The sequence below is a fragment of the Pipistrellus kuhlii genome, unplaced genomic scaffold (genome assembly GCF_014108245.1).
Source record: "Pipistrellus kuhlii isolate mPipKuh1 unplaced genomic scaffold, mPipKuh1.p scaffold_m20_p_2, whole genome shotgun sequence".
In the NCBI taxonomy this organism is placed as follows: domain Eukaryota; kingdom Metazoa; phylum Chordata; class Mammalia; order Chiroptera; family Vespertilionidae; genus Pipistrellus; species Pipistrellus kuhlii.
Window position 1 is genome coordinate 128,793,569 of NW_023425515.1, and position 25,433 is coordinate 128,819,001.

Sequence of the window (25,433 nt, forward strand, 5' to 3'; positions counted from 1 at the left end):
ATATGAAATGCTGAAGCGTATTCTTTAAGAAGAGGAAGAAGAAGAAAAAGGTAAAGATAAAAATTATGAACAACAAAGTGACAACAAATACATATCTATCAACAAATGAATCTAAAAATCAAGTGAATAAAAAATCTGATGAACAGTATAAACTGGTGAATATAATAGAATCAGGGGCATAGAAAGAAAGTGGACTGACAATTACAATTCTCAGGGATTGCAGGGGTGTGTGTGGGAAGAGATGGGATAAAAATCTTACACCTATGGACGAGGACGGGGAGAGGGTGAGTAAGGGTATGAGGTGGGGTGGGAACCAGGTGGAGGGGAGCTAAGAGGGGAATAAAGAGGAACAGCTGTAATAATCTGAACAATAAAGATTTATTTAAAAACATATATAGGCTATTTTTAAAAAATTACTTTTCAAAGCGGAATTTTTAACTCTACTTTTCAGTTGTAAAAGTATTCCAAACTTATAGTGAATTTTTTGTACTTTCAATATTTGTGTACATCATCTAATGGCATGCTTCATTTAAAAATATAGATTTTTTACAAGTAATAAAACGATATTCAATGGAGACAAATCATTATAATTTCTAATGTATAAGATACATACCTGAGTTAAACCAGCACCTGTTTGCATTGAAGACTTTTTAAATAGTCTCACTTCTTTGTTTATGTATCTTAGCATTCCACTGAGAGTATTGAAGTCGTTATTTTCAGAACTGTCATCTTCTAGGTCATATGTGAGAGTTTTAAATGAGTCAGACTGGGTGTAAGTCAGATCCTTCTGGCTTTCTTCTAATGTTGAAGGTTGCCCTAATTGCATCTTTTTTAAGTCCTGTAGTAATTCTGCAGAAATATCTTCATCACTATGAGTGTTGAAACTAAGGTCACTGGCACTAATGGAGCGACGTAGTTTTCTACACTTGAGAAAAGTTGTGTGAGCATGTTTAGTAGAATCTGGATCTTGAATGCCAGGCATATTTCCTACTGGAGATGTGAAGGAGGCTGGCCGAAACTTGATATCTTCTGACTTTTCATTTCCAGAAATTTTGGCTTGTAATCTGGTTAACTCTGATTCCTATTGAAATATTGTACATAGGAGGTGCTCAATACCCTTTGTTAAATAAAATCACAGACTCTTAGAAGTCATCTAAGTAAATCTTCATCTCAGTATAAAAATCCCTTTTATAACAACTTAACAGGGTTTCCCCAGCTCTGTTTCAACCCTTTTGGACATTTACATTAAGTTCACTTGAAATATGCTTAAACTACACTAAGGAATTCCATAAAAACTAGATTTTCCTTAAATAATTTTTTTCTGCTTAGTGTTAATGACAATATCATTCTCTAGTCAAGACTAAAATCTTCATCTAAAAATTTCTCCGCAAAAGTGTAAAGACACAATCTTTTGTTCATCATATATATATATATATATATATATATATATATATATATATATATATAAAACAAAAACCATACTCCCTTCAGAATTTCTAATAGGAAATAAATGTATATTAGCTATTCTGCTTTATATATCCTCATTATAAGAAAGCTTTATTATGGTAGAAAACTTTCAGAGAAAAACCTTTGAGAAAATGATTACTAATATTTGATAAATGAATCCTTATTAAATAAATTTTTCATTTCTATTATTTTTCCATGTCCTACATTTGGGTCTTCTGACCCAATTTTGGGATCCTAAGAATGAGGTTGCATACTTTGAGAAATCATAAAACCTAAAGACAGTGAAGAAAATACATTTTCGTTTTAAAACTTAAATTATATGTGCAGTAGTCTTCTGTTCAAATACATTCTTTTTCTTATGGGTATCCATAAGAGATAAATTTCTAAATCAGCTATTTTTAATTTGATACTTTCTATTTTTTCTAAAAAATACTGTGCTTATAACTGTCATTATCACAGTGTGCTTTACAAAATGTATATATATGAGTTCTTTGATATCTTTATACTACTTCATCTAGAAAAACTTTGTAAGTGGCTGGTGTGCTAAATTTTTTATAGCATATTCTTATCATTACAATTAATAAAGTACAATAGCTATAGAGTTGATACATATATGGCTATGTGGGAAGTTTTTTTGTTTGTTTGTTTTAAAACCTCTTGTGTGCATCCTGCCATAATTGAGAAATGCAGTATCTCAAAAAGTAGGATTCCACTTAAGTTAGAGTTTGACACTTGACTTTTATAATAAAATGTAGCGTACTGAATACATTGACCATCATTCAACTTTTTCTGAAGACTTAAAGAAGGTCCCTGTTGTAATCATTATTGTAATGTGTCATAATATAATGATACCGTTAGGGTTCTCAGAAAATGGTTTTAGCTTTGCTCTCACTCCAGTTGCCCTCAAAAACTAGGCACTTTTGCCCTAGACAGTTTGGCTCAGTGGACAGAGCATCAGCCTGCGGATTGAAAGGTTCCGGGTTCAATTCCGGTCAAGGGCACATGCCTGGGTTGCGGGCTCAATCCCTAGTAAGGGATGTCAAGGAGGCAGCTGATCCACCATGATTCTCTCTCATCATTGATGTTTCTCTCTCTCTCCCTCTTCTTTCCTCTCTGAAATCAATAAAGTATTTTTTTTTTTAAAAAGGAAGATGGAAAGATTGTGTTAAACACTGTTTATCTTTTCTTTTCTCTTTCTGTTCTCTGTATTTAATGCTGCTACTAATGGAATTGCTTTCATTTACTTAGGGCTACTTCTTTATTTTTTAATTTTTATATTATTTTCTTAAATATATTTTTTATTGTTGATAATATTACAGATATATCCTGTTTTGCACCCCACCCCCACCCCACTCTCCCAGCCCCACCTGGGGTAGCTACTTCTAATTGTTACAGTTATGCCAGCTTTTACTCTTCTATTAACTCTTCTTACTTCTTTCTCTCCTATGAGCAAGTTGACACTGACTTTGAGAGGTAGTGTCAGAAAATAAAGGAATTCGCCCTGGTCTGTGTGTCTAAGTGTTTAGAGTGTTGGCCTACGCACCAAAGGGTCACAGGTTTAATTCCCAGTCAAGGGCATGTACCTTGCTTGCAGGTTTCCACTCCAGCCCTGGTTGGGGTTTGAAGGGAACCAGTCAATGTGTCTCTCTCACATCCATGTTTTTCTCTCTCTCTCCCCCTTCCTCCCTCCCTACCACTCTCTCTGAAAAGCAATGGAAAAAATATCCTCATATGAGGATTAACAAAAAAATAATAAGAAAAAACATGACTGGTAATATTTGCTAATTATGGTACATGTTCTAAGATCTCTATATGTACAGTTAATTTTAGAATTGCTGATATTTACCCAGTATTTTGGAAATTTTTAAAGTAGTTGAATTTAAAGAACTTCTGCATAATAAATAAGTGCAATCTAATTGTATTTATCTCATGGGTAATATCTAATAAATGAGCAGAAATAACTACTGTAATAAGGAATACATAATGCAGAATGAATCTTCAATTTTTAGTCAGTTTTACCCAATGAAGTTTTATAATTTTGTATAACTGTTATTAATCCTCAGAATATTAGATATATTAATGTTTCCATAAAAGCAGAAAGAGCCCGGCTGGTGTGGCTCAATGGTTGAACATCAACCCATAATACAAGAGTTCACCAGTTTGATTCCCAGTCAGGGTTGTAGGCTCAATCCCCAATAGGGGGCTTGCAGGAGGCAGCCAATCAATGCTTCTCATTGATGTTTCTATCTCTATCCTTCTCCTTTCCTCTCTAAAAATCAATAAAAACATACTTTAAAAAATCCAGGAAGAGTGTTCAACTGAAACTTAATTTTAAAATGTCTATTCAGCTCTCTTCTAGTATTGTGAATACCAGGGCATCCTATATAATAAAAGGCTAATATGCAAATAGACTAAAGGCGGAACAACTGGACAACCGAAAAACTGGTTGCTATGATGTGTGCTGACCACAAGGAGGTATGTTCAGAACATGGTGGGCGTCGGCAGCAGGTAGCAGAGTGTAGAACACAGTGGGTGTCGGCTGTGGTGGGATGGTGGAGCAGGTGAGTGGGGGCGCAAGACCAAGGTGGGCACTGGTCGCTGTCATCGAGGTGAGCCTCTGGTGGTTACTGAAAATACTTTGCTCTGGCATGCAGCAGTCCCACCTGGTGCTTGCAACCACTGCCTGTGCCAGCCCCATTCACACCTGCTGCCGGCACTGGAGCCTCCACTTGCACCTGATCGCCTGGCGCTGGTCCTGATCGCTCAACGTCATCAGCAGGTGCAAGCAGCGGCTGCCAGGCCCGATTGCCCCTAAGGGCTTCTCCTCCTGCTCCTGCTCCTGAGGGACAATTGGGGCAGCAGCTGCCACTTGCACCTGCTGATGGCGCCAGCCCTACTTGCACCCACTGCTGGTGTCAGCCCCAATAGCTCCGTGCTGTCAGTAGGTGTGAATGGGGCCAGCGATATCAGCACGCAGGCGCAGCGGCAGCAGGAGCGGGACTGCCACCAGATAAGGGAGTGGGGGCTGTGGCAGGAGGGGCCAGGCAGGGGCACGGAGGGTGGGCCAAGATCCGCTCCTTTGCCCACCACAGCCTCACGGCCCACAGTTCTTTTCAGGGTGCACGAATTCATGCACTGGGCCCCTAGTATTATATAAGAGATTTACATGCTTAGCTTAGTAACTAGAAATATCTCTAAGGTATTATTTAATTAATTTTTGGCTTTTCAATAATTTTCATTTTGCTATAAAATGATTTATTTTTATAACTATAATTAGATTATTCTTTTCTTAAGGTCTTAAAAAACTGACCATGTTAATCATACACATTGGCAGTTTTGAACTAACATTAAAATTTTTATCTCTATGCATCAATACTAATATTAATTCCAAATTCCAGAATAAACTGCCATGATCAGCAGGGTAAATAAATAGAAATAGGCTATTTGAAAAAAATGACATATATACTCAAGTAAAGTAAAAACTGCAGAATGGCATTCTGAAAAGCATTTTTTCTCAGCCTGTTGGGGTCTTGCTTCCAGGCATGTCATCAAATGAACTTTCATAAAAATTTTTCCAAAATAATTTTTTTCTAGCCCCAGCAAGGTTGCTAAATGGTTAGAGCATCAGCCTGCAAACTGAAGTGTTTTGGCTTCAATTCCTCCTTAAGGACATGATGCTTTCTCTGTCTTTCTCTCTTTGTTCCATTCTCTTTAAAAAATCAATGGCAAAAATATCCTCAAGTGAGGATTTAAAAACAAGAAAAAATTTTCTACAGGTTTGCCATTCCTACAGCAACATATGCTTTATACACTTTTATATGTTTACTTACTTTATTTTTTTTTCTTTTTAAATAAATTTTATTGATTTTTTACAGAGAGGAAGGGAGAGAGATAGAGAGCTAGAAACGTCAATGAGAGAGAAACATCAACCAGCTGCCTCCTGCACACCCCCCAACGGGGATGTGCCTGCAACCAACGTACATGCCCCCGACCGGAATCGAACCCAGGACCCTTCAGTCCGCAGACTGACGCTCTACCACTGAGCCAAACTGGCTTCGGCTGTTTACTTACTTTAATAAGCAATGCTTCATTTGTAGCTTCAATTACTTCATTCCGGTCTTGGACTTGTTGATGCAAACTGCTTACAGTGTCCTGAGCTTCTTCTAATTCTAATTTTGCCTTCTCTAACTGTTCATTTAGTTGCTGAACAGAAGTCTTCTGAGAGTCAGCAGAAAGCTTCCACTTTGCATGGTTCTCTTGATGTGAAATCATCTATATAGCCCCAACATTGAAAAGGAAAAGAAGAAAATAAGATGGTGCTGGTTTCAATAACATTCTAATACTTTTCACTTCCACCTACATCAATGAAAGTAAACTGTTCTTAAATAAAAATATCTGTTTTCTCAACAGATAATATACTCAAAGAAAAAGAGAGAGAAGGAACTATAATCTTAAATTTACTTAAGGATCAAATAAAATGAACTAGACTTAGACCCTGATTTGAACACATCACCATAAAGACATTTTTGTGACAATTGGGGAAATCTGAACAATGACTAGGTAGTTGATAATATTAAGGAATTACTGTCAATTTTTGGGTGTAATATTGATATTATAGTTATAATTTTAAAAAATAACCCTTATTTTTTAGAGATAGTTATTGAAATGTTTACCGATGAAACAATGATATCTGGGATTTGCATCCAAACAACAGCTGATATGTGGGAGGGGAAGGGAAGTGAGATTGAAGATATACCCTGTTTCCCCGAAAATAAGACAGGGTCTTATATTAATTTTTGCTCCCAAAGATGCGCTAGCTCTTATTTTCAGGGGATGTCTTATTTTTCCATGAAGAAGAATACGGTACACATTTATTGTTAAATGAAAATAAAGGAAATTTATTACCTGTATACGGTACGGTAGTATGGTAGTTGTTAACACAAACCAGACAAACTGTGAATCCTACAGTATCAAGAATTTACTCATTTATTCAATGACAATCATGTCATCATCTTCTGGAACATCATCATAACAATCCAATTCCTGAATTTCCTGGTGAATTTCTTGTGACTCCATTTCTTTCAGAATCAGTGGACCAAATCTCTCATGTTTAGCAATAGCACTGTCTTTAAATGAGTACTTCTTGTCAAGGTAGCCTGCTCACAGTGCATTTGCAATGCAACTGTCAGTGATTTTTCTCCCATGAATTCTTTACCCAAGTCATAACTTCTTGCAGTTTAGGTTTCACAAAGTTTCCACGCTGATTTCTCTCCATTCTATTTTCAATGTAGTCATTAATTTCCATGTGTAAATTGCCTTTGAATGGCTTGTTTATTGCAATATCAAGGGTCTGGAGATAGGCCGTCATTCCTGCGGGAATCATTATCTTAACTATTTTTCTTTCGTGAAGAAATGTCTTGTCTCCTCTCTCCTGCCCCGTGCTCACCGCTCACTCCGACCTCTACTCCGCCTCCACACAGCAGTGACGTCAGGACTCCACGAAACATCACTGGTTGCTAGACGCCAGTAGGGGCGGCCCTAGTGACCAGTTTACAATAAATTAATTTTCATTCTGAGACAGAGCCTAGGGGGGCCCTTATTTTCGGGGGGATGCCTTATATTTCACTCAGAAGGAAACCTGTAAGTAGGTCTTATTTTCGGAGGATGTTTTATTTTCGGGGAAACACGGTAGTAACCAACATACTTTCCAGTTTGCTAGGTTTCTCTAGGTTTTATGCCTTGGTGTCTTGGTTAGTTAGTAACAGCATCCCTTTCATTCTCAAAAGTATTCCCTTTTAGATGAAATAAATGGTCAATATACTTATCTATGAAATCAAATTGGCCAAGCCAAGAGTTGTTAATTATTAAAGTTGAACAATAAAGATGGTAGGATTTATACAATTCTCTATACTTTTGAATATTTAAAATTTCCACAGTAAAAAGTTTTTTAAAATCTCACTTTCATAAAAAAATAAGTTTTTAAAACATATTTTTATTGATTTCAGAATGGAAGGAGAGTCTCTGAGAAAAAAACATCAATGATGAGAGGGAACTATTGCTTGGCTGCCTCCTGCACACCCACTAATGGTGATGAGCCTGCAACCAAGGCATGTGCTCTGACCCAGAATCTAACCGTGACATCCATGGTCGTATGTAGGTCGACGCTCAACCACTGAGCCACAAAGGCAGGGCCATAACAAAATTAGTTTTGCACCGTCGCTGATTTGACTCAATGGATAAAGCATCGGCCTGCAGATGCTCTTCCTCTTTGAAATCAGTAAAAAAAAAAAAAAAAAAAAAAAAAAAAATATATATATATATATATATATATATATATATATATTTAAATGCCAACAAATATTTTTATAAAAATTCGTTTTGTAATAATTATTTTTTTAATTTAATAATCTTTATTGCTCAGATTACAACTGCTTCTCCTTTCCCCCCCCATAGCTCCCTTCCATCTGGTTCTCACCCCACCCTCTGCCCTTATCTCCCCCCCATTGTCCTCATCCATAGGTGTATGATTTTAGTCCCGTCTCTTCCTGCACCCTCACACTCCTTTCCCCCTGATAATTATCAATCGATTCCCTTTCTTTGCCTCTGATTCTATTATATTCACCCATTTATTCTGTTCCTCAGATTTTTAATTCACTTGACTTTTAGATTCACTTGTTGATAGATATGTATTTGTTGTTCATAATTTTTTTCTTTACTTTTTTCTTCTTTTTAAATAATACCTTTCAGCATTTCATATAATACTGGTTTGGTGGTGATGAACTCCTTTAGCTTTTTCTTATCTGTGAAGCTCTTTATCTGCCCTTCAATTCTGAATGATAACTTTGCTGGATAGAGTAATCTTGGTTGTAGGTTCTTGCTATTCATCACTTTGAATATTTCTCGTCACTCTTGTCTGGCCTGCATAGTTTCTGTTGAGAAATCAGTTGACAATCATATGGGTGATCCCTTGTAGGTTATTAACTGTTTTTCTCTTGCTGCTTTCTTTTGCTCTTCGCATTTTAATATATTTCATTGATTTTTCACAAAGAGGAAGAGAGAGGGATAGAGAGTTAGAAACATCGATGAGAGAGAATCATCGACCAGCTGCCTCTTGCACTCTCCCTACTGGGGATGTGCCCGCAACCAAGGTACATGCCCTTGACCAGAATCGAACCCGGGACCTTTCAGTCCACAGGCCGACACTCTATCCACTGAGCCAAACCGTTCCTGGTGCTCTTCGCATTTTAATTATAATGTGTCTTGGTGTGGTCCTCTTTGGATTCCTCTTGTTTGGGGTTCTCTGTGCTTCCTGGAGTTGTAAGTCTATTTCTTTCACCAGGTAGGGGAAATTTTCTATCACTATTTCTTCAAATAGGTTTTCAATATCTTGCACTCTCTCTTCTTCTGGCACTCCCATAAGTCAGATGTTGTACACTTAAAGTTGTCCTAGAGGCTCCTTACACTATCTTCATATTTTTGGATGATTTTATTTTTTTGCTCTTCTGGTTGGGTTTTTTTTTTGTTTTTTTCCTTCCCATATTTCAAATCATTGATTTGATTCTCGGGATTCTCTAGTCCAGTGGTCAGCAAACCATGGCTCACGATTCACATGCAGCTATTTGACTCCCTGAGTGTGGCTCTTCCACAAAATACCACGTGTGGGCACGCAGGTACAGTGGATTGAAACTTCGTAGCCCATGCCCAGAAGTCGGTTTTTGGCTCTCAAAAGAAATTTCAATCATTCTACTGTTGATATTTGGCTCTGTTGACTAATGAGTTTGCCAACCACTGCTCTTAGTCTACTGTTGAATAGCTATAATATTATTTTTTATTTCAGTCAGTGTATGCTTAATTTCTGATTGGTCCTTTTCTATTTTTTTGGCATTCTCACTAAGTTCCTCAGAGGTGTCTAGAAGATTCTTGAGTAACCTTATAACTGTGTTTTGAACTCTATATCCAGTAGTTTGCTTTCTTCCATTTTTTTATTTGAGACATGTTTCTTTGTCTCTGCATTTTGGCTGCTTCCCTGTGTTAGTTTCTATGTATTGGGTAGCTGCTAAGTCTCCTTGAGTTGTAGTAGGTGTTTTATAGGACCCAGTGGCTCATCCTCCCCAATCACTTGAGATGGACAATCTAGGTGCACCCCTTGTGAGCTGTGTGCATAATCTTGTTGTTGATGAGCCTTGATTGCTGTTGGTGTCACTGGGAGGAACTGACCTACAGGCCAATTGGCCTTGGTGTCTAGCTGCAACTACAATGGAAGAGCTGCTATGCAGAAGACACTCTTATGGGACAGGTCTTGCTTCGTGTGGCTTTGGTGCTCACTGAGTCTGCCCCTGGAGTGTGTCACTTATGGATGTGAAGAGTTGTAATCTGGTATGGTCTCACACTGACTGCTGGGTCCACTGGCTCTCGGATCTCCAAGGAGGTGCAAAGTCAGTCATTGTCTGGGGTCACCTAGCAGGAACTACAGAGAGATCTGAAGATTCCTCCTCTTTGTTATCAAGTTGGGAGTGACCAAATGAGGCCCAGTTGTGAAGCAAGGCAGGTTGGTGCTGGTGCTGGGTCTTAGACCTTTGATTGATAACATTATGGCTCCCTGACCCAGCTGCAGCTTATTGATAGGTTTTAGGATGAGAAAGGACAGGCCATTCATATGCAAAGGCTACTGCCCACAGCGTGGGTGGGTTGTAAATTGGGTGAGGCAGGGTCTTAGGGAATCACCAGGGCAGAGCAAACAGCCATGGCTGCCAGTCAGCATGGGAGGTCCCCACAGGGAACAATTTCCACTGCATGCACCTCCGTCTGGAAGAAATCTGCCCCCCAGTTCCTGCCCCAATGCCAGACAGTCCAGTTTCTCCTATGTGTCTGGGTCCCCTAGAGCTTTGCCCATGTGAGAATAAGCAAGTCACCTTTTCTGCCAGAGAACAGTTTAGACAGCCACCATGTTGGCCACATGACTTGCACTCCCTGGGGCCACCATCTTGAAACTACAAAGGCCAGCCCCTCCCTTTGAATTAGCCAATTGCAAAAGACTGTGTACCTGAACTCTAATCAAGAGTGAGGAACAGGTCACGTGTGTCGGGGATTCTAAAGCCAAGCAGACCACTTGCTTGGTGTGCATGTGCTTCCAGACCAGGTGCTACGCATCCTTCTATGTAGAAGTAAAGATATTTGCTTTGCTGCCTGGCTCCCGAGTATGTTTTTTGTTCTACCAGGACCCCTTAATTTGGGGGATCACCTTCTTACACCTGGTACTGGTGCTCAGAGGAAGTGGGAGCTTATAAGTTCAGTTCGTGGTGCCAGCCTTTTAAGAGGAGCAGCTGGGTTTCCAGCAGCCTGTGTGTCACTCAGCCGCTATCTGGTTTTTACTGTCTATAGCTCTTAATGCCTGTAGGGACTTCTTTTCCCAGCTTTGGGATCCTGGGTTAGGCATCTGGTGTGGGGCTGGGACTCCTAGCACCTCTGGGCACCCTCTGCAGAGGTGACCTCCCTCCCGATTAAAAAAATGGAACACATGGGTGCCAGACCAGCCCTTTCCGCACCTCTGCACCTCCTACCAGTCTCAGTGTGCTTTCTTCTTTACCTCTCCATTGTATACTTCCACTCAGCCAGCTTTCTCGTGGTTCTGGATGGTAGTTGGTCTGTATTTTAATTGTAATTTTGATGTGGTTGTGGGAGACAGCATGTACAGGCATTTGCCTACACTGCCATTTTGCTTCTCCACCAAACTCCTTTGAAAAGTGTTTAATATAAATATATTTGCAAGTCTTGCCATTAGAAAAATGCTTTATTAGAACTTCATTAAATATTTTGTTTAGCTCTTGCACATACATTTTAGATAACATCTTCAGATGTAGTTTTTAAAAAGAAAACACTCTAATTGATAATATTGCCTACTTTTATAAAGGCTTAAACATACTAACAGATAAAAAGCAAAGTATCTAGTTCTGGTATTGCTTCTCTATCTAACTTAATATCAGAACAAATGCTGGAAATTACAAAGCAGTATAGATTCATATCACATTAAAGTGCTTATATTGGATTTTAAAAACACCAGTTAGTTTTGGTAAGTGCTATCTTAAAACCAATAATGATGATGATGATGAACCAAACTTTGGTTTTAAGAACTTTAATTATATTAATTCATTTAATCCTCTACAGAGCTCTATGAAATAGATGCTATTTTTTAATTCATTTTAGATTGATGTATTAATTGCCCAAGGTGATATAAGTGCTAAGTGATGAGCTGTGATTCATAACCAGGTACCTAACTCAAGAATTCAATCTCTTAACCCTACAGCATACAGCTCACTGGATATGAAGTAAAAGTTATATGTTTAAGCTATCAGAAATAAAACCACAGCATATTATTCTATTATGAACATTTAAGAGCTAGGTCCAGATAGGTCAACCCACTTCTGCAGGGAGTAATGAAACAAATTAAATTTTTCTTTACCTCCATATGGTAAGCTTCTTTGAGAGATTCTAGTTCTACTGATAATTTCTTGATTTCTGCTTGCATTCTTGCTTCTAAATGAGCTTCACGAACTTGAGAGGCCCCCAATTCTTCAGCTAAATGGTTTCCATGAGCTTCCTTAAAAATGACATATTAAGTAAAGGCTATATAATTTGTTTATCTAGTTACTATAGCTGAGCCAATCTGGTCCATTTATGGAAGTACTTTAATCTTTAACATTATAAACACGCATATGCTAAGTTATTAAATGGTAGACTTTAAAATCTATACATTTAAAAGACTACTAATGGGAGTACATTAGTATATTATGCATTATTATAAGTGCACTAATCAATGCTTTCTGTAAAACAAACTAATAACCACAGTAAGCTGAACTTCGGCAGAAAATAGTCATATATATATATATATATATATATATATATATATATATATTGATTTCAGAGAGGAAGGGAGAAGGAAAGAGAGATAGATGTATCAATGATCAGAGAGAATCATTGATTGGCTGCCTCCTGCACACCCCATACTGGTGACCGAGCCCACAATCCAATCGAACCTAGGACCCTTCAGTCCAAGGGTCAATGCTCTATCCACTGAGCCAAATCGGCTAGGGCAAAAATATTATAAGTATGCCCGTGCAATTTTGTTTACCAGAAGTGCTATTTGCTTATCAAGAGTCAGTTGTGTATATACAGGCCAGAAGGGAGTGGCAAGAAATATTCAAAGTGATGAACAGCAAGAACCTACAACCAAGATTACACTACCCAGCAAAGCTATCATTCAGAATTGAAGGTCATATAAAGAGCTTCACAGATAAGAAAAAGCTAAAGGAGTTCATCACCACCAAATCAGGATTACAAGAAATGCTGAAGGGTATTCTTTAAGAAGAGGAAGAAAAAAAAGGTAAAGGTAAAAACTATGAACAACAAAAAGACATCATATACATACCTACCAAGAAGTGAATCTAAAAATCAAGTAAATAAAAAATCTGAAGAACAGAATGGACTGGTGAATATAATAGAATCAGGGACATAGAAAGTGAGTGGACTGACAATCCTCAGGGGAAAGGGGATCTGAAGGGTGCAGGAAGAGATTGAACAAAAATCTTACACCTATGGTTGAAGACAGTGGCAGGGGGAAGGGCATGGGATGAGGTAGGGAATCAGGTGGAGGGGAGCTATGGGGTGGGGGGGAGAAAGAGGAACACCTATAATAACCTGAACAATAAAGATTTATTATATATTTTTTAAAAAGAGTCAGTTGTGTAATTATCTAAATCTATTTATTCTAGTTGTGCTTGTGACTGTAATATGTAATTTTATTATACACTAGAGCACATGTGTCAAACACAAGGCCCGCGGGCCAAATCCGTCCCACCAGGCCTTGCAATGTGGCCCGCACCGCGCTGTCATCACTGCACTCCACTGCGTTCCCATCACAATGACAGTTTATGACTGTTCAGTAAACCATTCGGCCCGCGATTTAGGCTGGATTTTAGATTTTGGCCCCTTCTCTGATTGAGTTCGACACCCCTACACTAGAGGCTTGGTAAGAGAAATTCATACACGTGGGGGTGTCCCTCAGCCCAGGCTGCACCCTCTCCAATCTGGGACCCCTTGAGGGATGTTTGACTGCCCGTTTACAGGGATCGGGCCATGGGTGTGTGGCCAGCCTGGGTGAGGGGCTGAGGGCTGTTTTCAGGCTGGTCACACTCCCTTCAGGGTAGGGTTCCCCATTGGGATGCCTGGCCAGCCTGGGTGAGGGGCTGATGGCTGTTTGCAGACTGGCCACACACCTGCGGTGACTCAAGTTCCCACCCTTTCTTCCTCCCTCCCTCTCTTCTTTTTCATTTTTCCCCCCAGCACCTCCTTGAGTGGAGGCCAGGGCCAGCAAGGGTAGGTGAGAAGCTTGGCTTTCTCCATCACCAGGGGAAACTCAAGCTGCCTGCTCACTCCAGGTCCATGGCCACCACCATCTAATTTGCATACTTTCTCCTGATGGGCTGGTGGCTGTGGCGAAGTGATGGTCAATTTGCATGTTTCTCATTTATTAGTGTAGATTATGAAGAATGATAAAATATATGTGTAAAAGGAAAACTCTTTGTGTTTTGTTTTGAAATGTGCTTTTTTTTTTTTTTTAAATATATTTTATTGATTTTTTTACAGAGAGGAAGGAAGAGGGATAAAGAGTTAGAGACATCGATGAGGGAGAATCATCGATCAGCTGCTTCCTGCACACCCCCTACTGGGGATGTGCCCGCAACCAAGGTACATGCCGTTGACCAGAATCGAACCCGGGACCTTTCAGTCCACAGGCCGACGCTCTATCCACTGAGCCAAAGCTGTTTTGGCTAAAAGCACAATACCGCCCCAAGTGTTCAGAACTGCAGGTTTCATAATAGTTATAAATTTAAATAATCAGTTTTCACTTATAGGAGTGTCTACAAATACAAAATCTTTCATTCAAAAAATATTTATTAGCTTTATTTTGCCTTTACAGTATTAGCTTACCCCTGACTGGTGTGGCTCAGTTGGTTGGGCACTGTCCTGTTCACTGAAAGATTACTGGTTTGATTCCTGGTCAAGCACATGCCCAGGTTTGTGAGCTTGACCCGGGTGAGAAGGAGGCAGCCAATTAATGTTCTGCTCTCACATCAATGTTTCTCTCTCTTTCTCTGTCCCTCTCCCTTTCTCTCTCTCTCTAAAAAAAAAAAAAAAAAAAAAAAAAAAAAACTTAAAAAAAAAGTGTTAGCTTGAACTCACTTGAAAGTCTAAAAGTGCTTTAATAACTCAATTAATTAAAAACTAATTAGATTGGCCAAAACTCAGTTCTGAGGAACTTCCTAACTACATTAAAAAGCTATGCTGCCCTAGCGGTTTGGCTCCGAGGATAGAGCAGTGGCCTGCGGACAGAAAGGGTCCTGGGTTTCTTTCTGGTCAAGGGCACATGCTCAGATTGTGGGCTCGATCCCCAGTAAGGGATGTGTGGGAAGCAACTGATCAATGATTCTTTCTCATTACTGATGTTTCCATCTCTCTCTCCCTCTCCCTTCCTCTCTGAAATATCTGTCTATCTATCTATCTATCTATCTATCTATCTATCTATCTATCTAAATAAAAGCTATGCTAAGTATAACACTTTATTTCTTTTAAATAACATAAAGTTTATCATTTTAAACATTTTTTTATTGTTATTAATCCTCACCTTAGGACATATTTTTAAAAAATATTTTTTTATTGATTTCAGAGAGGAGAGGGAGAGACAGAAACATCAATGATAAAAAAGAATCATTGATTGGCTGCCTCCTGCACATCCCCTACTGGGGATAGAACCCAAAACCCAAGTGTAGGAGGCTAAAACCAACAGTAGTTAGCATTAATGCAAAAGACCCATTGGGAGGCCAATGGACTTTGCCATTCAGCAGGGCTGAAGATCAGCATAATATTGCCCTGCTGTGGGCTCAATGGCTGAAGGCAATTCCCTAACCTGATAATCCTTTAGCTGTTTACCAAACTTTACCTTTGATATGCCTGTATGCATTCCTAAAAGGCAAATATGTATTCAAGTGAATAAAAGCTGACTGGTCCAAGGTTTCAGTGAGCTTCTCCCCTAGAGAGAGGTTTCCACCTGACTTCCCATGCCTTCTAAATTCATTATTTCTTGTTTAGTATTTTCACTTGTGCACAGCCCCTTCTTCAGATCCTGAACCCTAGCTGTAAAAGGTTGTGGCATCTGGCACTGAATATGAATCTGGAGAAAAAGTTTCACTTGAGCGGAAAAAAGAAGTGAAAAAGGAAAGTGAAAATTCACCAGAAAGCTGGGGAAGTTCACCGCGCACAAAGCCTGTACCAGCTTCAGAGTCGTGAACCGTTAAGTGGACAAGGAACATTTTTTATTTCAGCAAGGTTATAATGGGAAAGAATTCAATTAAAAGGCAAAAACATCATTGTAAATTTATAGCTCACATGCTGAAGGATAAAGGAATTAAGGTGTCAAAAGATTTACTCTCTTAAATCAGGCTCAAGGAAAACAAGTGCCCTTGTCATCATCAGCCATGTGTTCAAACTGCATTATGAAGGTGTGCCCTGCCCGACTCTGGGCGGCCTCTTGGCCTAAGCCCCATCTCTTTATGGCTGCCATCAAAGAAATCCAAGACTGTTTTTCTTTAAAAGATGGCAGAAATGACACAAGGAAAATATAAAAAGTTGGATTTGGGCAACAAGATTAGTGTTTCTTTAATAATGAATAATTCTTGAATAATAATGGACCGCATTCCAAGGTTAACATTAAAGCCACTGAAAGTCAGTAAATTATCTCTGTTACACAATTTGCCAAAGAAAACACATTGGATAATAAAAACTGGCTTTAAAATCTCAAAATTGTTAAAACATAAATAGACAGATATAAAAAAATGAAGGCTTTGAAATAAAGCTCTTGAGTAATAATTATAAATATATTAATAATGAAAGCCCAGTCACTCAAGAGGAGACTGACTATACTCTCGATCAGAGGAAAGGGACAGTCACCTTTCTGCCTGTAAAAGCAGAGAACCCGCAGCAGTAACCTTAGATGTTCTCTCTAAGGAAGAATGTGGCAGTTTTAAATTCAAGCTCCCTCCTCACCCTGCCTTTTTGCCAGCCTCATATGCCTAACCATAGTTTTCCAAAGTCTTTGGTAACTTAAAACTTTGGAGTTTTCTGAATTAAAGAATAAAAATGATTAAATATCTAGGTATTTTAAAATTATAGAATACCAAAATATTAATCTGAGTTTGCCCCACATGAAAAATCTAGAGGATAGATTTAAATCTGTTAATTAAATGTCTTGTATTTTATTTAAAATATATCCTTAAAAATATAACTATTATATATTACTAATCTGAGAAATGCTAAGTCTTTAACTTACCACCTAAAATTTGAGGCTTCTAAGAGTTTAAAGTTCAAATTAAGTTGGGAGAAATTATATGGTTGTCATAACAAAATGCATAAAATATAGAAATTCATCTTTGAGAAATAATTCTTGTATTTTCTCTGGAAAAATTAGTAGTTCAAAATATACTGTAATCCATATATGTACTACATGTGGTAAAATCTCAACCTAGGATATAATATTTTATTGGACTGATTAAAATAGAGGATTAGCCCTAACCAGTTTGGCTCAGTGGATAGAGCGTCGGCCTACAGACTTGAGGTTCCCAGGTTTGATTCCTGTCAAGGGCATGTACTTTGGTCGCCGGCACATACCCAGTAAGGTGTGCAGGAGGCAGCTGATCTCATCCATGTTTCTCAACATGTTTCTCATCCATGTTTCTACCTCTCTATCCCTCTCCCTTCCTCTCTATAAAAAAATCAATAAAATATATTTAAAAAATATAAAATAAAAGAGGATTAATTCTATAGTCTGAGTCAAATTTTTAATATAAAAACCAGTTTAAATTTAATTAATGTCTTTTAAAATAATTACAAACAGTGTGTTGATAAATGTCAATCTAAAAAATGCTGGATGTTTACTTTTAATTATCATTGGAAAATTAAGGTTTAAATATTGTATAGTTTTAATAATAGAAGGCAGGACATACATTTTAAAGGAAAAGGAGAAAAAAGTCTAAATATACAAGTTGCTGAAGGTTAATGACAGAAAGAAAGAATATTAGAGTAGAAATACTTAACAGAAGGTCTAAGGTAGGGGAGTCAAACTCAATCAGAGAAGGGGCCAAAATCTAAACACCAGCCTAAATCGCGGGCCGAATGGTTTACTGAACAGTCATAAACTGTCATTGTGATGGAAACGCAGCGGAGTGCAGTGATGACAGCGTGGTGCAGGCCACATTGCAAGGCCTGGTGGGACGGATTTGGCCCGCGGGCCTTGTGTTTGACACATGTGGCTAAGGCATGGTTATGCATTTTGAAGGACATAGAAAGGTTTGAAGGTTAATTGGAAAGTATGAAATTTGTAAAGGTTATGTATATGAGAAGGAAAAAAGAAGTTTTGAAAGAAAGAAATGAATTATAAAGTTAACTGTTTGCAAGAGTTGTAAAAGGATCATAAAATCTTAGGGAACTCTAAACAAAGGCTAGATTACTACCCTTATCTCCCTTGCCAAGGACAGAGCAAATGGTTGATTCAAAAAGGGAGCAGAAAAAGGTTACATACATAATGCCTCAGACAGACTGCTCTTCAGATAGGCTGGGGGATGGGGCACCATCTGTACTTCATAGGTCAAATGTATGTTTGCTTACTTTACTTTTTCAATAAAGATGCATACTTTAATTACTTAATAAGTTAGCTTTTCACAATATAATCAATGTCTCGTATAAACTCATTTATATAATAAACCAATATTTTATGAGCATTTGGTTCTAACAAAGTCCAAAGTAAAATTTGCACACATATACAAATAAGCACTAGTGGAAGAAATCGAGAGGAGACAAAATGGCGCAAGACTAGATGGACGGGTTCTGAGCCTTCTCCCGAAGCAGAAAGAGAGAGCGGCTGAGGGTTGCGCTGGAAATGTTTATTAGCAAGCTAAGAGACAGGCGAACTCCAGGAGAAAATGGGGGTCTGGCCGAAACCGGTCTGGCTCAGTGGATAGAGCATCGGCCTGTGGACTGAAAGGTCCTGGGTTCGATTCCGGTCAGGGGCATGTACCTAGGTTGTGGGCACATCTCCAGTAGGGGGTGTGCAAGAAGCAGCTGGTCAATGTTTCTCTTTCATCGACGTTTCTAACTCTCTATCCCTCTCAATTCCTATATAAACTCAATAAAATATATTAAAAAAAAGAAAAAAAAAAGAAAGTGGGGGTCTGCTGATCAGGGTGTCCCTGACAGGGAAGCACCCAGGGCGGGGCTGAGTCCCCTCCCGGAGCTACATACGGGCGTGGACGGGGAAATCTCGCCATCTTTAAAGGAAGAGTGGATCTTGTCAGAGGCCTGAACACCCACAGCGGAGCCACTGGGAGCAACTGTGAGCTCCAGAACACTGGTCTCAGGCAGTGTGAACACTTGGACTCAAAGGATAGCTCCACCCCATGGTGAAAAGATTAGATTTCGCAGAGATAGGGAAAGAGAACTACATAACCAGACACCCTGAAAAGAGACATCATGGGGAGACAAAGAAACAGCCTGCATATGTAAGAAAAGCAGGCATCACCAGAAAAGGAAGTAAACGAGTTAGAGGCAAGCAACCTATCAGAGCAAGAATTCAGAATAATGATCATAAGATGGCTAAAAAGAATGGAAGACAAATTTGACAGTATGAGTAAGAACGAAGAGGAAATGAAGAACCAAGAAGAAATGAAAACAAATAAGCACTAGCCAAAGAGAGGGCTGTTTAAAAGTAAAATTTAAGCTAATAAAAAGGGAAAAAATTTAAATCTCTTCCTCTACTATTTACAAAGTAAAAAATATTATTATTCCAGCATTAAATCTCATTAATGAGACACCCCATAAGTAAAAAGAGTTACTTTTACTTGAGATGTATGCATTGCAACATGTTTTTCTCCTCCCTGTTTTTCTGAAAGGCAACCAAGTTGGTTGCTGTTTAAAAGAAAGTAAAAGTTTTTAGGAGAAACTCCCTAAATATGGCTTAGAAATTGCTCTGGGGGGAAATACAGAGGGAAACACCCTTCAAATATTTAGGAACTATAATTAAGTGTACATTTCAGTAGCATCAGGTAAATTCACATTGTTGTGCAATACTAACTTTTGCAAGAACTGTAATATACAGTTAAAAAAAGTAAATGGTAAAATATTAATATTTTCAATAAGGTAAAACTATTAAAAATAGGGATTACCTTCTCTTTAGAGAGTTGCTTTATTTCCTCCAGTTCTGTTGAGAGCTTTTCTATTTCTCTCTGAGCTTGGATTTGTTGGTGACGAGCATCTACCAATTCTGTACGAGAATTCTGCAACTGCTCCCGGGTTAGCCTCAATTCTTGCTCCAAATCTATGGTTTCCTTATACTGAGTTGCAATGTACTGTTCCTGCTCTTTCATATCCTGAAATACACAGGATATATTTAAGTTCAAAATGAAATGATACAAATAACCTATTTTTTATTCTGATTTCTCTTTTAATAAGTGACTTCACCCCTTCCACCAAATGTCTGTAAAATTTAACATACAATGAATATCATTTACTATGAAATTGATATTCAGAAAAAGTTTTTATTTTTAATAACAAGAAACTGACAAAAGTACTGTAATAAATCTGGGAATGACTGGTATATTTTGTATGACTTTGTATGCCAGCTCTATAATCCTTTATCACTATAAATGCAACATGACAGAATACATAATAACATAGAGAAAAAAGAACTTGATATTTGATTATTCATGTCAGAGATGGAGAATATATTGGCATGAATAATATAACCCAACATTAATTCACATAGCTGGATTAAAGCCATTACCTTATTCCCTGTAAAAGTAAAGTGTGTCACTGAGACTGCTACTCTCTCTAAAATACTTTTACATTATTCAGTTAAGTCCCTAGTAAAGTTTGTTTCTTAGAGAGAAAATAAAAACCAGTGAAAAGTAAGTGAGCTCTAAATTAGCTTGGTTAGAGGATAGGGAATGACAATTGACCTTCGGGTTGATAAGAAGAAAAGAAACCTGTACAAATCACTAGGATGCTGATGTCTGGAATGGGGGCCCAGGGCCCAACTCTGTTGTATGTCAATGTAAATCTCATGTCAAACATTTTTTACCCATCCTTGTTAGGGAACACAAAATAACTGGGCTAGTAATAATTTTTCCCCCACAGGGGCCCAAATTTGTTCTCAGAAACCCTGCTTGATTTATGTATGTATTTCAACTAATATGTGTTACGTGCCTGTTCTAAGTGCTGACAGGAGAGTGAACAAAGGAGACAAAGTATTCATTCTTATGGAGTTCATATTCTACTGGAGAAGACAGATAATGAGAATCAATGAGTCAAACACAGTAAAGAGCGATATTCAAAGTTTTAAAGTTGAGTATAGTATTTGAAAACAAGAGAAAGTTACATTCACAAGTTTTTATTCATTTATTTAATTTTTTATTGATTTCAGAGAGGAAGAGAGAAATAGAAACATCAAAGATAAGAGAGAATCATTGTTCAGCTGCCTCCTGCACACTCCCTATTGGGGACTGAGCCTGCAACCCTGATATGTGCCTTGACTGAGAATGGAACCATGACCTCCTGGTTCATGGGTCAACACTCAACTGCTGAGGAACACTGGCCGGGTGCAACTTCAGTTTTTAAAAAGCTATTGGGTGAAATGGTGCATGACTTAACACATATGCAAACTGATGATACTTCATCTGGCAACTCATTAGAACATAAGAATAAAAGACAATGAAAGAAACTAATAGGTATTGGGACCAAATAATTAGCGTAAAAATATTTATGACACAGTTTCTGTATACTAAAACCTAACAGTTTAAAACATAAAGATTTATTTTGCTCTTCAGATAATATATGTTCCTTAGGAAAAAAATAACTTGCTTACACTTTCCATTTCTTTCATCTTTTGTTGTGTTCGTTCAGTTTCTTTTTTCAGTTGATTGATCTCCTGTTCATTTTGTAGTGTTACAAATTCTTTTTCTCGGAGCTGTTCTTTGGCATTTTGCAATTTTTCATTCAAACTTTCTATCTGAATTTTAAACAGAACAATAATAATGTAACTAAAGAAAAGTAATTCTTTAATCATAACTACAATCAAGTAAATCAAGCTTTAAACACATATATTTAAAACAGAAAAATATAAATGTGTTTTTAAGACAACCATAACTTAGACATACACAACAAAATTCTTATGCCTAATAAGATGCTTATATGTATAACTAAAATATGCTAAAAGAGATTAAGGTCTCAATCATATTTGTATAAGAAAAGAAAATTAGGGTACAAATTAAAACAAATATTACATGGCGTTACAAATAATTTTATAGGCAATGTGTGCATAAGAAAAAATATATAGTTAGTGTAAAAGTCCCCTTCCCATTGTGTTCCTTCTTTAGCCACAGCCAGTTAACAAAATCCTCCCAAATCCTTCCAGAGATATTTTATACATATTCAGACATGCACACATTATAATAAGTATGTTGACAAAATGATCCAAGAAAAACTATATTCAAAATAACATTGAGAGTAATCACAGGGGGGGAAATGTTGCAATGTGAGTCATAGGGTACAAGTTTTCAGTTATGTAGGATGAATAATTTCTGGTGATCTAATGTATAGCATCTTGACTACAGATAGTAATACTGTATTGCATACTTGAAATTTACTAAGGGAACAGATCTTAAGTGTTGTCAACAAAAAAAAAACACAAACCCAAAAATCTGTAAGTAATTAGCTTGATTGTGGTAAATTATTTTGCAATGTATATCAAATATCACATTGCACACCCTAAATATATGCAATTTTTGTCAATTATACCTCAAAAAGCAAGGGGGAAATATTAAGAGGAGAAAAAAATACATAAAGTAGCATGTACAAGGTGATTAAAATTCTATAGTATTTTTTAGCCTTAGCCAGTTTGGCTCAATGGGTAGAGTGTCAGCCTGCTGACTGAAAGGTCCTGGGTTTGGTTCTGGTCAAGGGCACATGCCTGGGTTGCAGGCTCTATCCCCAGTTGGGGGCATGCAGGAGGCAGCCGATCAATGATTCTCTCTCATCATAGATGTTCCTATCTCTCTCCCTTCCTCTCTGAAATCAAGACAAATATTTAAAAAAATAAATAAAAAATAGCCCTCACCGGTTTGGTTCAGTGGATAGAGGGTCGGCCTGCGGACTTAAGTGTCCCAGGTTCGATTCCAGTCAAGGGCATGTACCTTGGCTGCAGACACATACCCAGTGGGGAGTGTGCAGAAGGCCGCTGATCGATGTTTCCTCTCATTGATGTTTCTAACTCTCTATCTGTAAAAAATTAATAACCCTTCCTCTCTGTAAAAAAATCAATAAAATACATTTTAAAAAAAATAAACAAATAAAAAATAAAATTACTTAGAATTTTAATATATATTCTATTAAAAAGCCATGCTATATGAATAATGCTTACAGAAAGTAGTTATTTTTAAAACAATTTAAAATATGTAATTTTTATAATTTACCTGTTTGTTACATTCTTTAAGTTCTAATTCTGATTTCTCCAGAGTCCCCTCTAATTTAATAATTTTCTGTTCCATTTCTCCTCTGTGCTCACGTATAGTCATATCCAAATGTGTAACCTAAATAAGAAAATAAAATTAAACTGTCATTCAATTTTATTCTGATGTGAAAAATTGTGTGCGTAGAATGTGTTTTTAGAGTCATTTATAGTGGGAATAATTGAAACAAACTCATCTCAAATAAATTATTAAAAAGAATAAAAAGAATAATTGCTTACTAATACTGGATCTTGAGCCCCATGTATATTATAGAAACTTAAAGAAAAATTATATCATAAATGACAAAATGATTCAGATTTCATTTCATGTTAGATAAAAGCTGCTAAATACAACAAAATTTGTGAAATGCAGCAAAACAATGCTTAGAGGAAAACTTATAGCTCTATATGTATATACTATATTAGAAAAGAGCCCAGCCAATGTGCCTCAGCATTTGAGCTTTGACCTGTGAACCAGGACATCATGGTTTGATTCTGTCAGGGCACATGCCTGGGTTTTGGGTTCAAACCCCAGTAGAGGAGGCAACCAATCAATGATTCTCTCTCACTGATATTTCTCTCTCTCTCCCTCTCCTATCCTCTCTCTGAAATCATTTTTTTTTTTTTAAGAAGATCTAAAAACAATAGTCTAACCTTCCACCTTTGGAAACTAGAAAAATAAGAGCAAATTAAATCCTAATAGAAGAAAAGAAATAATAATAATTAGAGCAGAAATGAAGGCAATTAAAATTAGGAAATCAATAGAGAAAATTCAACAAAACCAAAAGCTGGTTCTTTGAAAAGATACCAATAAAACTGATAAGCATCTAGCCAAGTTAACTAGGAAATAAAAGAAGCACATAAATTGCTAATATCATAAATGAAAATGGGACACAACTAGCATGTCTCAATGGTTGAGCATATATGAACCAGGAGGCCACAGTTTCAATTCCTGGTTAGGGCATATGCCTGAGTTGCAGGCTTAATACTTAATGTGGGGGGTGCAGGAGGCAGCTAATCAATGATTGTCTTTCATCCTTGATGTTTCTATCACTCCCTCTCCCTTCCTCTCTGAAATCAATAAAAATATATTTAGCCGGTACCGGTTTGGCTCAGTGGATAGAGCGTCGGCCTGCGGACTAAAAGGTCCCGGGTTCGATTCCGAGCAAGGGCATGTACCTTGGTTGCGGGCACATCCCCAGTGGGGGGTGTGCAAGAGGCAGCTGATCGATGATTCTCTCTCATCGATGTTTCTAACTCTCTGTCCCTCTCTCTTCCTCTCTGTGAAAAATCAATAAAAATATATTTAAAATAAATAAATAAATAAATAAATAAATAAATAAATAAATAAATAAAAATAAAAATATATTTAAAAAGAAATAAAAATGGGGACATTATTCTAAATATCATGGACATAAAAAGAATAAAGGAGCTGAAACCGGTTTGGCTCAATGGATAGAGCTTCGGCTCGGGGACTGAAAGGTCCCGGGTTCGATTCCGGTCAAGGGCATGTACCTTGGTTGCGGGCATATCCCCAGTAGGGGGTGTGCAAGAGGCAGCTGATCGGTGACTCTCTCTCATCGATGTTTCTAACTCTCTACCTCTCTCCCTTCCTCTCTGTACAAAATCAATAAAATATATATATATATATATATTTTTTTTTTTTTAAATATATTTTATTGATTTTGTACAGAGAGGAAGGGAGAGAGATAGAAAGTTAGAAACATCGATGAGAGAGAGTCACCGATCAGCTGCCTCTTGCACACCCCCTACTGGGGATATGCCCGCAACCAAGGTACATGCCCTTGACCGGAATCGAACCCGGGTCCCTTCAGTCCCCAAGCCGACGCTCTATCCATTGAGCCAAACCGGTCCCGGCAAAATATATATTTTTTAAAAAAGAATAAAGGAATACTATGAACAACCTTCTGCTCATAATTTAATTAAACTAGATGAAAATGATGAATTACTTGAAAGATGCAATCTGCCAAAACTCACACAAAAATAGACAATCAAAATAAGTCTATAGCTATTAAAGACATTGAATCAATAATTACTAGTAATAACTTTCCAAAACAAAGTACCAAACCCAGATGGGTTTATTGGTGAATTCTCTCATACATGCAAGGAAGAAAAAAATTATAATAATCCTCTACAATCTCATTCAAAAGATAGAAGAGGAAAAACTTCCTAATTCATTCTGTGAGGCCAGCATTACCCTAATCCTATCTAATAGAGAAGGAATATGCTAATTGACCCTCACGCTGTCACAAAGATGGTGGAACCCACAGCCAATAAGGAGGGAATATACTAACTGACTGCCCCACCCTCAAAAATGGCAGCACCCACAGCCACAAAA

The 25,433-nt window shown here is 37.7% G+C and overlaps 1 protein-coding gene across 1 annotated transcript in view; it reads right to left on the reverse strand.

Moving 5' to 3' along the window:
* The window catches only part of CCDC18 (coiled-coil domain containing 18), a 125,974-nt gene that overhangs the window by 6,827 nt on the left and 93,714 nt on the right, over nucleotides 1-25,433 (reverse strand). Inside the window, exons 22-27 of the mRNA XM_036448023.2 lie at nucleotides 23,040-23,156; nucleotides 21,434-21,577; nucleotides 19,737-19,940; nucleotides 11,927-12,064; nucleotides 5,539-5,739; nucleotides 614-1,081 (exon numbers count right to left, since the gene is read on the reverse strand). Of these exons, the coding sequence (XP_036303916.1) occupies nucleotides 614-1,081; nucleotides 5,539-5,739; nucleotides 11,927-12,064; nucleotides 19,737-19,940; nucleotides 21,434-21,577; nucleotides 23,040-23,156 (1,272 nt within the window). The remainder of the gene's footprint in view (nucleotides 1-613; nucleotides 1,082-5,538; nucleotides 5,740-11,926; nucleotides 12,065-19,736; nucleotides 19,941-21,433; nucleotides 21,578-23,039; nucleotides 23,157-25,433) is intronic.